Below are 15,653 nucleotides of genomic sequence, written 5' to 3'. Positions count from 1 at the left end.
ATAAAAGCGTTAAAAGGTAACTGCACCCTCTAGTTGTTCCAGGGATGTATACGTTTCTTTGTTCGGTTGAACACAAAGGGAGACATTTTGGAGTAATGTTAGCAACCAACAGTTCTGAAGCACCATTGACTGCCATAGTAGGAAAAATGTAAATGGAAGTCAAACGTGCATCAGAACTGTTTGTGTTCCTGTACATCAAAATATCTTCTTTTGTGTTCAACATAACCAAACAGTTACTCAATTATGTTTCCTAATATGGCAGTCCTGAGTTTTAACATTATGTTTTGCTTATAGTCAACATTTTTTCTTGCACAGCTGCTTTGTAACATGAAAATTGTAAAGAGCGCTATAGGCCTATAAATAAAGTTGACTTGACTATAAATAAAACATATTATTATGATATTACTGTGCGGTCTAGGTAAAAAAAACGTCTTTTGGGGAAGCCTCCTCACACCGCGTAACACTGCAGAACAACTCTATACTATGGCGACATATATATATATATATATAAATAAACTACACGCAATGTTGTTCAGACAGCGCCTGCGCAGCAGCACGGCGGGAGTTCTCGGCTCATTATTGCGCATGCGCATATTTTGTGAGCGATTTAGCTGCTTTTTCTAGATGCGTTTGTTGTTTAGTTTATAAGAATTGCTTGTTTAAACTATTTCCAAAGATTGTCATCGTAACAATCCAACAATGAGTATCGAGTCTCTATTTGAGCACATTTTACTGACAGAGCAGCAGGTGTCAGAGAACATTAGGCAGCTTCATGAAGGTAACGTTAAGATTTCGAGAACTGTTTTAGTCTTGACCTAAATCCAACTTTATTGGGATTATGAATAATATTATTAGTGAGCTTGAAGGAGTTTGTTCAGGGATGAGTCTGTGTGTCTTTTATTCAGTTAACTCCAGCATAAAGGCCGCGCAGGACAAAATAAACTCTTCAAGTCAAACACTGGAGAAAGCACACCGTGAACTTGATAAGAAGGTATGGCCAATTGTTCAGTGAATAACATCAGACATATTACTAAACACATTAGTGATTCATTTTGCATGGGGCATAGACATACTAAAACACTTAAAGGGAAACACGCTTAACGTACCCAAAAGACCATTTCTGTCAAACTTTCCTTGTAATAAACACAAGCTGCTGTCAAAAGAATGGGACCTTAATTTACAGATAAAGTAAATAATTGTACGTCAAGTGTTTTCTCCCCCATAGAAGACCATTATAAAGAAACAGCTTATGTGGCTTAACATAACGCAATTGACAGTGACCAGGGAAAATCGAAATATAAACAAATATTTACATCACTGATATCAAACATGAACATGTTCCATGCTCTCAGTTTGTCATTTCTTTAAGCCACGTTCAGTTGTTTTCTATGGGAAAATGCTTAACGTGAAATGTAGATTGTTGCATTAATGTTAAACGCCACATAAGATCACTTGTAGTGTGCACTGTTTAGGGAAAGTGACCTATTTGTCAGTTATGGTGAACCATGAAATATGACCTCTGCGTTTAACCCATCCAGAGAGTAGTGAACACATATACACCCAGAGCAGTGGGCAGCTATCTCTGCAGCACCCAGGGAGCAAGTAGGGGTAAGATGCCGGCCTGCCGGCCCGTGAGGATCGAACTGGCAACTTACTGGTCATGAGTCTGACTCTCTAACCATTAGGCCACGAGTGCTCAACCAACTAAATTCAGTCCTTTAATATCATCCATTAAACCATGTTAAGCAACTAGTTTAAAACTTTGCATGTTGTGTTCCTACTCAGAGCTCAAAAGTTTGCCTATTCATAGAATGCCTTATTTACAATTTGTGTTGTAAATTGATTCTTTTAATACAACTTCTTTGTGCATTAAGCCAAATTGAGCTGTTTCCCTATGGACTCTATGGGGGTGTCAACGCAAAACATGAGATTATTCACTTTATCTGTAAAAGAAGGACTCGTCCTTTTGACAGTAGCTAGTGTTTATTACAATGAAGGTTTGACAGAATTTTCGTTTACACTGATGGCTTTTAATCGTTTACGTTAAGCATTTTAGAATGTCCCTTTGCATTTCCTTTCTCTTAAGTATTATGTTTAATGTAGGCCTGTCTCTGTTCAAAATATTGCCACCCGGCTCCAAGGATGTTCACTGTCACTCAACTGAGTTTATCTGTAAAGAGAGCTGACATACAGTATTAATATACTTTGGCACTGTGAGAAAGGCATTTCTGTTTCATGATTAAAACACTTCATCTAATGGACAGGATACATTAAGACAGGGTGGATCAATTTTAAGCGGCACAGCAAAATCAATCTCATTTCTTTCAGATTACATTAGTATTATTGTGGAAAACCTTTAGAAATGCAATTAACCTGGAAAACATATGGCATACATTTGTTTTATTCCAATGTCAGAAGTCAACGAGGAGTAGAGTCAATTGATTAATGAGATAATCATTTCTTGGAGAAAGACCTCAATAAATAGACAGTCTAAACCTTGTTGACTTAAAGGCATTGTCCACAATAGGATCTACCCAATTACATATTCTGAGATGGTCCTCAATGAAGAACACAAGATCCAGGGGGCAAGGTTGGATCCATATCCATGTATATACTTAGCCGCTATTTGGAGAGTAAGTTGCTGTGGTAGCCAACGTTTGCTCCTATCAATGTCATAATGTAGTGTACGCCTGTGAGTCACAATCACGGTTAACAAGTTCATCCCAAAATCAAATTTGTGTGACTTTTTTAACATGATGTTAAAATAATAAAGAATGGTTATACAGGTACATCTAAAAAAAAAAATATTGTGAAAAAAGTCATTTCAGAAAGTGAAACCTATATATTATATAGATTCATTACACATAGAGTGAAATATTTCAAGACTTTATTTCTTGAAATTTAGAGGATTATGGCTTACAGATAATCAAAACCCAAAATTCAGTGTCTCAGAAAATTAGAATATTACCTACGATCAATAAAATAAATGATATTTTAAACAGAAATGTCAGGCTTCTGAAAAGTATGTAAATTTATATGCACTCAATATTTGGTTGGGCCTCCTTTTCATGAATTACTGCATCAATGCGGCATGCAGGGAGGCAAACTATACCCTGACCTGAACTGTGGTGTTGTCAAGAGGAAGATGAGAGACACCAGACCCAACAATGCAGATGACCTGAAGGCCGCTATCAAATCAAACCTGGGCTTCCATTACACTTGAGCAGTGCCACAGACTGTTGTTCCATGCCACGCCGCATTGATGCAGTAATTCATGCAAAAGGAGGCCCAACTAAAACATGTTGAACGTCATGTGGGTGAGTAAAAAATCACACAAGTTAGATTTTGGGATGAACTTAACCTTTAAATATTCGTAAACCCTGACACTGTGTCTACACCAGACGCCCAGCAAAATATAGTAGCACGCATTAGAACCCACACTGGATGCAGCACGGCATGATGCGACAATCCTATTTAGAACAAGGCGTGTGTCGTGCTACGTCTGGTGAAGGCACGGTGTATCCCAAACCCTTACCCTAAACCTAATAAAATATGTTATTAAAAATACCCTAGCTCTTGCCCTCGGAGGGATAGTTCACCCAAAAATAAATATTCATTCAACATTTACTCACTTTTTTCACTTTAACCTGAATCTAATTAAATAAGTTTAACTAAGTTTTATTATATAATGTTAGTCTTCAGCAAGTTTGTTTTCCATAAAAAGAATACGTTTAGTAATGACTCAATGCAGAAATAGTAGAGCAACAACATGAGTATAACGTGTCTTGTGTCAAACTGCTGCATAAATCTGTCGACCAATCAAAATTTTGTGAGAGACTGGATCCAGTGTCGACCAATCACAATCCAATGGGAGGAAACTGGACCTGGATCCAACCTTGCCCCTGGATCTCATATTCTGCAGTGACAAGCTAATTGATATTCTTGGCATGGCTTGAAATGTGTATATTTGTTTTAAAGTAACCAACACTAAGAAATGGCTTATTCAAATGATGCTTTGTCTTATTTTAAAGAATTTCATGTCATCTTGACGACCTCTTGGAAGTTAAGAAACACTGGTCTTTGTTATGCGGATAAGTCCAGATGGCATTCACTTAAACATCTCTCAAACCGGTCATCTCATAGTCTATATATATTTACAAAATGGTTTTTATTGGGCTTTGCACTTCATCAGCTGGCATTTGACCTCAGTAATCCACCAGATGCAGCCAATGTCAAGAAAGACGGGCCTAATTTTCCTGCGTCATCTGTTTGATCAGACCAGTGCGTCTCGTGTAATTATGAGACATAATTTGCTTGTATTCTCTGAAGTCAAAGAGTAATTACCTGAAGGATGCTTGATGTCTTTCACACTTGACCGACCTGATAAAAGGAGAGACGCAGAGACCTGAATTTAAAAACCAATGCTATTCCAATTACAGAATGACCTACAAACAGAATAACATAAACTCTCCTCAACAAACAGCACCGAAAACCACTGATCCGTCAGATGAGCAACATGCTGCGCTGATGCAATTTCTTTGTGCAGTCTGTTAGAAAGTTCATTGACAAAGTTCTTATGATCTCACAGCGCAAGATCACGGATAAGACACTGATAAAATTCACGATTAATCTGTGACCGCAGGCTCAGCTCCTGTCTGAAACCAAGCTGCAACTTGATTTAATAACAAAGCGGCAAGAGCAACTAGAAAGACAGAGAGACGAGCTCCTGGGACTGCAGAGAGATCTTAGAGAGAAACTGGTATTTACATTGCATACAGATGTTAAAGTTTATTTTATTGAAAAATTCTGTCATCATTTACTCTCCTTCAAGTTGTTCCAATTTCTTTGTTCACGCTTTGTTCTTTGTAAAGCATCGAAGTTCATGTAGCTTCAAAAATAAAGCTTCTTAATGACGGATTAAAATCCTGTCTAATAAATACTGATGTATCTGCTGTTGAGTAAAAAAACAGGGGAAAGCAGCAGGTCAGAAGTTCACCCTGGACGTTTCATCGCAGAGAAAGATACCAGTTCTTGGTCACCATTGACTTCCATAGTAGGAAAAAATATTTAATATTTTTTGTTCTGTTGAACACAAAACAAGATATTTTGAAGAATGTAGTGGAACTTTTGACTACCAATGTCATTTGTCCTATTATGGTAGTCATTGGGTTACAAGAGCAACAAAAAACAAAGAAATGTACACTCACCTAAAGGATTATTAGGAACACCTGTTCAATTATTCATTAATGCAATTATCTAATCAACCAATCACATGGCAGTTGCTTCAATGCATTTAGGGGTGTGGTCCTGGTCAAGACAATCTCCTGAACTCCAAACTGAATGTCGGAATGGGAAAGAAAGGTGATTTAAGCAATTTTGAGCGTGACATGGTTGTTGGTGCCAGACAGGCCGCTCTGAGTATTTCACAATCTGCTCAGTTACTGGGATTTTCCATTTCGCACAACCATTTCTAGGGTTCACAAAGAATGACGTGAAAAGGGAAAAACATCCAGTAAGCGGCAGTCCTGTTGGCGAAAATGGCTTGTTGATGCTAGAGGTCAGAGGAGAATGGGGTGACTGATTCAAGCTGATAGAAGAGCAACTTTGACTGAAATATCCAATCGTTACAACCGAGGTATGCAGCAAAGCATTTGTGAAGCCACAACATGCACAACCTTGAGGCGGATGGGCTACAACAATAGAAGACCCCACCGGGTACCACTCATCTCCACTACAAATAGGAAAAAGAGGCTACAATTTGCACGAGCTCAACAAAATTGGACAGTTGAAGACTGGAAAAATGTTGTCTGGTCTGATGAGTCTCGATTTCTGTTGAGACCGTCAGAATTTGGCGTAAACAGAATGAGAACATGGATCCATCATGGCTTGTTACCACTGTGTGGGCTAGTGGTGGTGGTGGTGGTCTAATGGTGTGCGGGTTGTTTTCTTGGCACACTTTAGGCCCCTTAGTGCCAATTGGGCATTGTTTAAATGTCACGGCCTACCTGAGCATTGTTTCTGACGATGTCCATCCCTTTATGACCACCATGTACCCATCCTCTGATGGCTACTTCCAGCAGGATAATGCACCATGTCACAAACTCAAATCATTTCAAATTGATTTCATGAACATGACAACGAGTTCACTGTACTAAAATGGCCCCCAAAGTCACCAGATCTCAACCAATAGAGCATATTTGGGTTGTGGTGCAACGGGAGCTTCGTGCCCTGGATATGCATCCCACAAATCTCCATCAACTGCAAGATGCTATCCTATCAATATGGGCCAACATTTCTAAAGAATGTTTTCAGCACCTTGTTGAATCAATGCCACGTAGAATTAAGGCAATTCCGAAGGCGAAAGGGGGTCAAACACAGTATTAGTATGGTGTTCCTAATAATCCTTTAGGTGAGTGTATACAGGTTTGAAACAACTAGAGGGTAATTCATGACAATTTTCATTTCTGGGTGAACTATCCCTTTAATTTGCATAGTATCCTTTCTTTGTTTTGTTATTCAGGACAAATTGAAAAGAGAGTCGTTGGAGGAGCGAGAGAAATTCTTGAAGGAGATGATAACTTTCAACAATGAATTCAATCTAATGAGAAACAGAAATGTTTTTCTCACCCAAACCCAATCCAAGATCCAAAGTTTGGAGCAGGAAGCTGAAGCTCTAAACAAAGGTATGCTTTTCTTGTTGGAGATCAGACAGGAATAACTCATCTCAAACACTTGTTTAATCTGAAAGCGTTAACAATGATTGTAACCATTTTGCTGAAACGGCATGATTGTCTCCCAAGTTTGAATGAAAACAAAGCTTTTACTACATTAAAGAATTTCAGAACGCATGCACAAAGTTATCATTGGAGTGCTTGTATTGTTTGTTGAAGTGAAGTGTTGAGCAAGTTGCATTACGTAAGTGTTTCCCAAACTTTTTCTTCCATTCCCCACTTTGAAGGTATGGAAGGGTTTCTAGCCCCACCCGTCCCCAATCGCCCAACAAAATGATAAACTTGAGGTCTGCTGGTGTTGAATCTCCAGTTTTCATTTCATTCCATGTCACAAACTTATTTGTGGCTAACTTGTCCACAAGTGTCACACCTCTCCACAATAACATTTTTGTTCTGCTTCAGATGTGAAATCATTCTCGTAGGCTACTATGGATCTATGTGACATTTTCTTCGCAGTCCGATGTCGTTTAAAGTTAAACTTACCATCAAATGTGTCAATGTTTTGAGTGTATAGTCAATAAATAAATGAGTTAAAAGAGATGGGCACCATTTGTCGCACCCCACTTCTCATGTTTCTTTTCCGTCCCACATTTTGAGACACTGCCTAACGTTGTCACTCTTTCTGTTTCTCAGAGATAGAATTGCTGAGACAAAATAACCCTTGGCTGAGCTCCATGGAGGCAGAGAAGAGATCACTAGAAACTGAGCTTCAGGATCTACAATCACAGCTTAAAGGTTCCGAAACAACTTTTTGCATTTGTTACTTCCTAGTCGTGATATTGTTTAGAAATATTTCCGCATCAAAAAAGACTCTCACCCTTGTGTCTACTGTGTGTGCAGATATAGATAAAGATCTGAAAGAAGCAGTGACTCTGACAGAGCGTTTGAAGACAGAGAGGCTCATGGTCCGTCAGAAACCCTTAACAGACAGTACCTTTGTCCGGTAGGAAGTTTATGTCTTGGTAATGAAGCGAGCATGTGTCTGACACGTGTCTACACCGACCTTAATGCACAAACTCAAACGTATGTCATTGTGCAAGTTAAAGTGATTGACTTTTATTTTTCGGAAGTTGTATGTGTAGATAAAACAAAGTAATCCGTGTACACGATGCTGTGGATGAGTTTTCCCCTTTGCATGCACCTCTTCTCCCTTCACCTGTCACCTAATTTAAATAATGCTGTGTTAGGCCCATTCTAATTAATTAAGTCTTTGATATGTTGCTTACTATGTCCGGTCCAGAGTTGGATAAACAGATAAAACACGCCAGACAACACCCAACTAGTTGATGATGATAGAAGAGGGATCAATAGTTGGCCTGTGTCAGGAAGAAAGCTCCTCCGCTGGGGTGTGTAAATCATATATGGGGTTAGTGTGTTGAGCACAGTCCAGACTCTCACAAATCTTACTCATTAATAGCAGAGACTGCATAAGCCCACATGATGTGCTGAGGATGAGGCTTTTGGGACTGTGATGGAGAGCTCAGCATATATTCATTCTTCTTGTGTAGTAATGAATCAATCTCTTAAACACTTCGCAGAAGGCAAATTTCCCCGAATGTATCATCTGGTATTGATCACATGTCAGTTTAAGTGAACATTGCCTGTTTTGCAAAGTGAAACATTTACGCTACAGTTGACTTGCCTGAATCAGTTTACGCTGGAAACCTATTTAGCTGGAACACATATGGGTTTTCAAAGAAACATTTCCATCAACTCCTGAAAGTTAATATGAGAAATTGAATCTTTTTCTATTGGTAATTCACAGCGTTTGGTAAATGTCATTATTTATTTTCGAAGCAGTGTTTCAGTCTAAAATTGCTAATGTCTGACGTTGTTTGTTGAATTATGTCAATTGGGCAAAGCAATGTGCGATTGTTTAATTCTGGTAAGTCTTCTAAGTGATTTCTGTGTAGTCAAAATGTATTGATTTTGCTGACTTTTACTGCATCAGATGATTTGTTTAAGCATTGGACAGCATGTTGCGTTTTTTGTCTGGCTTACACAGTTAGTCAAGACCACACAATAGATTCTTTTACAAGCATATACAACTACAGTGTACACTTTCATCACTAGATTTTGACCGTGCTAGATTTAGATTAGGACATATGATTTGTTTACTGTCTACCTTTTGTAAGTGTGTATTGGTTTGACCTACATTATCAGGATGCAAAGTCCTTATATTGTGGTGTATATTCAGATTTTAAGACATCCCTCTATATTATTAGGACATGCCAAGTCAATTCCTCGTAATAAAAAAAAGCAGAACGTTTTCTGTGATGGTTATGTTAAGGGGTAAGGGGATAGAATATACAGTTTGTTGTATAATAACCATTATGCCTATGGAATGTCCCTGTAACCCGCTATACTAATGTTTGTGTGTGTGTGTGCATGCGTGTGCGGTTTAGACTCAAGAAAGAACTGGAGTTCTATAAAGAAGATGAGCTTCTGTTTCTACGAGATGCCCTCAGCTCTGAGATTCAGTCCCTGCGACTGGTACAGTATCCGTTTAACTTTAAGTAATGATTACTTGTCCGGCTCAGTTTCACTGTTAGGACAGTTATATCCCAAAAGCTGAAGCTCTGAGGTGCTTTTGAGATGTGAAAGAGCAATAAGACCGATTAAACAAACATCTTGTGTTGAGCTTTGTAAGCACTGGCTAATAGAAATACGTTTTGTACCGTGTTAAACAGTATATATAAGATAATAGTAGAAAAAATGATTTAAATGAAGTAATTTTTTTGTTCTTTGCAGAAATTGTCACAGAATGGCACTTTATGTTAGGACTGCTTGTTTGAACTTCCGGAGGTGCAGAGGAATGCTTCAATGTGCTTATACATTGCACTTTTTTAAATTGGTGAAAACATAGATTTCGTAAGCTTGACATTGCACCTTAAGCTACAGGAGCACAGTTGGTAAATGTTTTCTATAGAATAGAAAGTAGACAAGTTATTGATGTTAATAATAATAAATACCTGTGCCCGTCTAATGTTTCTGTCTTGTTAGCTTAGTCACTGACTCGGTTTGTCATGTTCATGGGTCAATACCACTTGTTTAAAATACTGACAACACTGTCATCTAGTGGTCCTGTTGCAACAAAACATCCTAAATAAAACACTGGCACAGCGTGCTTGAAAGAATTTAACATTTATCCATGTTCGCTAAGTAAAAAGGGGTTTTCTTAATGAAATGCAGTAATTTTCCATCTGTAAATTTCGCCTTTATTGTCCTACAGCAGTCCGGTGGTTACATTGGCTTTAAATGTTTGCTTGGTAATGTTTGATGACTTGTGTACTGTACATCTTCCAGTAAACTGATCTCTCTGATTCTCATCTGCAGTCTATGGTAGATTATTCCTGTTTCATAAATTATCTGAAAACCCATGATATTAATTGGAGCTTACTTTCCTTGTGTTAGGATAAGGATACATTTAGAGAAACATAATGAATGGTTGAAGGTTGGTAACATCCTGGTCCAACAATTAAAGATGACTTAATGCTGTGTCAGGTTTTTACTATTCCACAGACTATTATAACTGTACTTTACTTTGTGATACATTATTTTGCTATAGGAGTTGCAGTGTTATTGGAGGAACGTGGTTGACTTATTGTAGCATTGCATTGGTGCTTTTCATTTTGTCTTGACACACTGTCCATTTCTTTAGTCATTATTTTTTTTATTGGGAATGGTGTTCATAAAGGCACTTTTTCAAGCCGCATATGGATTCATAAAGCCATATGTTGTTCTACATGTTGAATCATTCATAATTTTTTAATGTGGAACACCTTTTGGATCTCTTAGTTCTAGTTATGGCCACAGATAAGGCAGGAGGATATAAAGGATGTAATGCCTGCCGTAATAAGGTCTGAATGAAATATGTTTGTGATATTCCTCATTAGTTGTTCATCGCTCTTTGTCTTGTGACAGTCCTTGTCCTTAGGGAAGAAGGCAGACGGGCTGCCAGCCACTGTTATGTCAGACTCTGCAGAGAGAAAAATATGTGTAAAAATATCATAGTCGTTGTCATTTCAGCATGTTGTGCATTATCTCAATATGCTTCCCCTCTTGCTTTAGTGATAGAATATGGCCTTGGGGACTCCACAGCATTTTAACACATCTTTCTTAAAAATTCTGATGTTATGGCTCTGGTTGTCAAGAAATGCTGTGTAACGGAGTATCAGTTAGGTTTAAGGGATAGTGTCCAATTTGGAGAGGTCTACAAAATCGTATGTATGGTGAACGTCATTATGTATAGCAACAGACTGAAAAGGATTTGCATGTGAGATGGATTTAGAACTCACTAGTGCAGAGAGCCAGCCTGTTGCCACCTATGTACTGTGTTGTCCATTTGTGTTGGGAAGCAGCACCGCATTTCTCGTACAGTCTTGATCGTCTTATGAAGTCAAAATCATAACCCTGTTTGAATGAATTGAGGAAAAACATTTAGTTTAATTCCCGGGACAATAGTATGTAGCTGCTTTTATATATTGTAACATTTGTCTGGAGTTTGAATCTTTGTGTCAATAACTAGGTTTGTACACTGGGAGGTGCTGATGGATTTGTAGGTCTGTTCATGTGTCCCAACATACTTTAAAGGAACAATAGAGGGTTTTTAGAAGGATCTATTGAAAGAAATGCAATATAATATCCAAAACTATTTCTTCAGAGGTGTATAAAGACCTCACGTTATGAACTGTTATGTTTGTTACACTTTAGAATGAGCTAGTTATATATATATATATATATATATATATATGCAGAGCGGGCCTACACACTGAATTCGCCACCATGTTTTGTACAGCAGCTCTAAGCAACAACTCTACAGCGCGCGTTTCCTCTTCCTCTCCCCTGCGGTATAACGGTAGTGGTGAAACGGATCGTGGATGATCCGTATGGATTGTGCACTGTTTTGGAATGCATGTGACCCACGGATTAACTATGTTTTTCCATCATTGAGTAAAAGAGTAGGTCTATCTCTCCAGACTCTGGATGAGGAAAATATTAAAGTGGTTCCAGATAAATATTGATGCTCTGTCTTATTTTACAACAACAACATATCTTTGTTTTTTCTGTTTGTTAGAACCAAGTTACTCGCATACTGATCCGAATCAAAGCAGTCTCCTCGGGTGATTTTTAGACGATCTTTCTCTCCAACGTCACTCTGCTGGAAATTATCTCCATAGATATCTATGAGCATCTCTGCTAAAAGCATTAGTAGCGCGGGTCCTAACACGTCTCTGCTCGAAAGTCTTTATAATATTAATGCCGGTCCTTGCTCCTGCCTGACTTTATCCTTCTTTTTATACTTAAAATCCACAGACTCTTTATTTTATGTTATAAATAAGACCTTGCTCTTTCTACAGTCTTTCTAATGCCCTTTCTAATTCTTCCTTGCATCAACATAAGACACACTGTCGCAGCCGACGTCATCTTTTTGTATTTTGGTGGCCACCGTCCTCTTTGGAGATTTGTTGCCAATCTACAATACCAGTGGCCGCTTTAAATAAAAAAATATTTTCATAACAGTTCAGAACTTTCTTTTTTAATTTCACTGCAGCATGTTTATTAGACCTATACTTTACAGCCAATGAATGTTATAGTCTGTTGCCATTGAACTTCAACACCGAATTTACAAGCACACGATCAATCATTTTGTGACATTTAGAATGAAACCTTTCTACTCCATTTTTTATTTCTAGTGTATTTTTCAAATCATTACTATTGGTCACCCTTCATGTTTGTCTGTGGGTTTTGCAAAAAAAGTATTAAATGGTACAAATGAAGTGGCAGTTTAAAAGATTTAACGCAGCTTACTGCATTGCACATTGGTTTACAGTAGATGTTATTCTCAGCAGATACACACAACAGGCCTCCATCCTTGGGCACTGCTGGAACAGCACAGTTTGCTGGCAGTAACTCCAATAACTCTGCAAAGAAAGCAGCATCTGTTCAGTACTAATATAGTTACAGATTCTCATCAATTGCATATAAATAACATGCGCTGTTGCAATATCGTAATACTCCATTATGCGTGCATACAATACGTCTATTTTATGTGATACGGCAATTTTAGCGTGCGTGCACATGGCTCCATTCTGCACCTAAAACGGTCGCATTTGCGACCAAAAATATAAATTTGCAAGTGATATTTTTGTAGAGATTGCAACTGGTGACCATCCAAATTTACTCATTTTAAAATTGGAAGCAGCTAGACTTTTTCCCACATTCTCAGTGCCAGCGATCTGCTCTCCGTTGTCGGGTGTCTTTACAAAAACACTACGTGCACTCAATGGAATGACATTAGGAGCTGCAGTTGCGGCATTACGCCACAATGGATGCGCCGTTTGTTATCAGCACGATAGCGACGTGCCAAAGTTGACAATTTTGAAACTTTATTTAAATGATGAGCCACTTTCTGAAACGATAACAAATAGGAGTACAGTGTGGAGTGCAATAAATTAGACGACAAGAGTCGGAGATGCATCGAGTCTCCACTTAAACAATAAATAAAAGAACAGCCAGTCAGAGTAAACTTCCACACACCGGTTAATACGGAACCAACAAAACACAACACCCCCCCTCTTCAAGGTACAGTCCCTTGGTGAATGTCCTTTACTTGTGGGTCACCACACAGGCTCCCCAGAATTCACCCATACAAACAGGGCTCTATTGCAAGCACAAAACAGAACTTTGCCTAGGAAAGTCAATGTATAGGGGCGCGTAACAAGCGGTCACAACGTCTATGCCTAACAGGAGAGGGTAGGGCACGGGGCAGGGCAGGGGCCTAGGCTGCCGCAGGGGGGTCCCGTCACCGTGGGGGCTGGGCCAGCTGAAGGGGTTCGCCAATATCCACATGAGCAAGCTTCGGGCCTATATCGCTTTGGATAGAAGTGTCTGCTAAATTCATACGTTTAAGGAAAAACTCAACTAATGATGTAAACTATGCAGGGAACAAAGTCAGTACATCACCAAACCATGAAACGTAAAAAATATAACGACTACTCGAACGAATAATCGTTGCAGCCCTATACTGTACACGGGGAGTATTGCCCGTATGAACGCACATCGTGATCAAAACGGCACACATACGAATGACTCCTTTGAACCGATTCATTTAAACCGAATATAAGAGATCAGTGATTCAATTAAAACTCCTTGAACTGCAAGAGATCCGCAGGATGTGAATGAGTTTTGCTCATTTAGTAAGACTGGTTAATTCAGTTGGCTATTTTGTGCTGAAAAGTTAGTTGAAAATGATAAAAAGCTCAGGCTATATTTGTTGAACAACTTTTCTCTTTGGTTAAATAAATGTAATATTTTAAATTATTATTAATTATTTTTAAATAGTGTTAAAGCCACTTAAAGGTACGGTAGGCCTACACGTGAGTGTGTGTACAAAATTAGGATGGCACCACCTAAACTGAAAACAGTTTGGCGCCTATTTTTTCTCTTTAGGAGCCAATTGAACTTTGGTGTACGTATTACATGATATTCCGACACAGCGTATTATTAATAATAATAATAATAATAATAATATTTATATGCAGATCGATGAAAACGGGTAAAATATACTCAATATCAGCCTATAATATATACTTTGATGCCATACTAAATTTGCCAGGCATAATGACAATGGTTTTATAATGAAGCAGCTGTTTTACCAGTGGTTTGTTGTTTATAGATGATTTCAGTCAACACGTGTAGCTGGTTAAAAAAATCAGCTTTTTGGTGTGTTTTCCAATTTTCAGATACAGCTTCCAAGCAGTCTTTAATGTCCTGGATATGGAGAGATGTGTGTTAATGTGTTAATGTAACAAAAGAGTAAACCTTCAGAGTAGCATTTTCACAGTAATTATTGTGACGCTTGTTGTATCCTATGGTGTGACAGCAAAATAAATGTAAACAAACTGTTGATATATTATTTAATATCATTGTTCATTTTATAGGCTTAATATAAATATCAGTGTCTATTTTCACTCAACACAAAGAGCCTGCCTTGTTGGCAGAGACTGTTGGCGTAAGGTGTAAAGTCTGTACAGCTTGCCACCGGAGACCGGGGGTCTAATTCACCTCTTGCTGAAAACGCTCTTTAACCTCTAGTCTATATCTATTTTTTTCTCCTTACAGAGGAAAAACTACCTTACAGATCATAAAGGCGTTTGTTTTCAATAAAATTGATTTAAGACTTCAAATCCATTGTTATTTCTAAAGTTTAGCTGCTTTTGTTGCTGTTGCTGCTATGTCAGTTAGTGTAAACAGAACACACTACTATTTAAACTTAGTATAAATAGCATCTTTTGCAAATTGCCGCTGCCTAAAATAAAAGATAAGATAAAGTAACTGTAGATAAAATACTGATACCTTTAACTGTTTATTAAGCTGGTCAAAAGAGAAATTACTGGAGGAGCAAGAGGATTTGTTCTGGCCTTGAGACTCAGTAAAGAGAAATGCTGTCGAAGAAATACAGTACATCTCAAATAAAGATCCTTCACAAAGAGATTTGTATTGAAAAATAGCTTACCAAAGACCAAGAAAATCTGCTTCCATGTTTTGCTCATTGTTGTAGCTTTCGTTTATGATGATGTGATACTTAACTCTTGATCTTCCTTTTATGGGATTTATTTTGTTGCATCATAGGTTAATGCACTTTCAGCATGTTGACAAAATTGCAAAACATTAGTCTTGAGCAAACTTTAATAGAAATGCTAGATTCTTTTGGGGAAGTAATATTTCAGATAATCATTTTTAATCTCTGTAACCCCTTTCATTTAACATTATTTAACAGTCAAAACTGTGCTATTTCTTTCTTTGTTAACACTTAAGATTAGTAAATGTCTCAATGGTTTTGTGTCCATACAATGGAAGTCAATGGGATCCAGTGAGTGTTGCGTATTTGGTTGCCAATGTTTTTCAAAATATCTTTGG

The 15,653-nt window shown here is 38.1% G+C and overlaps 2 protein-coding genes across 2 annotated transcripts; one reads left to right on the top strand and one right to left on the bottom strand.

Annotated features, from left to right (window-relative positions):
- The first annotated feature begins 534 nt into the window (after positions 1-534).
- On the top strand, positions 535-10,065 carry LOC306904035 (coiled-coil domain-containing protein 172-like). Its single transcript, XM_079473650.1, has 8 exons — positions 535-778; positions 906-991; positions 4,643-4,759; positions 6,521-6,683; positions 7,365-7,466; positions 7,572-7,674; positions 9,137-9,224; positions 9,483-10,065. Exons 1-8 carry the CDS (start codon positions 700-702, stop codon positions 9,510-9,512), a joined length of 768 nt encoding a protein of 255 aa, XP_079329776.1. The 5' UTR covers positions 535-699; the 3' UTR covers positions 9,513-10,065.
- Positions 9,862-15,384, bottom strand: LOC306904036 (uncharacterized protein). Its single transcript, XM_079473651.1, has 6 exons — positions 15,250-15,384; positions 15,090-15,178; positions 14,390-14,504; positions 12,543-12,655; positions 11,030-11,144; positions 9,862-10,710 (listed from the first exon to the last, which is right to left on the bottom strand). The coding sequence occupies exons 1-6, from the start codon at positions 15,284-15,286 to the stop codon at positions 10,532-10,534; spliced, it is 648 nt and encodes a 215-aa protein (XP_079329777.1). The 5' UTR covers positions 15,287-15,384; the 3' UTR covers positions 9,862-10,531.
- Between the last annotated feature and the right edge of the window lie 269 nt (positions 15,385-15,653).

The sequence above is a fragment of the Barbatula barbatula genome, assembly GCF_947034865.1.
Source record: "Barbatula barbatula genome assembly, chromosome: 14".
In the NCBI taxonomy this organism is placed as follows: Eukaryota; Metazoa; Chordata; class Actinopteri; order Cypriniformes; family Nemacheilidae; genus Barbatula; species Barbatula barbatula.
This window is presented reverse-complemented; position numbering and strand designations above follow the sequence as displayed.

Coding starts and splice junctions, on each gene's coding strand:
- LOC306904035 (XM_079473650.1), top strand. CDS start 700: ATGAGTATCGAGTCTCTATTTGAGCACATTTTACTGACAGAGCAGCAG. Junction 4,760..6,520: donor GAGATCTTAGAGAGAAACTG/GTATTTACATTG, acceptor TTTGTTATTCAG/GACAAATTGAAAAGAGAGTC. Junction 6,684..7,364: donor AGCTGAAGCTCTAAACAAAG/GTATGCTTTTCT, acceptor TCTGTTTCTCAG/AGATAGAATTGCTGAGACAA.
- LOC306904036 (XM_079473651.1), bottom strand. CDS start 15,286: ATGAGCAAAACATGGAAGCAGATTTTCTTGGTCTTTG. Junction 14,505..15,089: donor AGCTTAATAAACAGTTAAAG/GTATCAGTATTT, acceptor CTCCATATCCAG/GACATTAAAGACTGCTTGGA. Junction 11,145..12,542: donor GTAAACCAATGTGCAATGCA/GTAAGCTGCGTT, acceptor TCATTCAAACAG/GGTTATGATTTTGACTTCAT.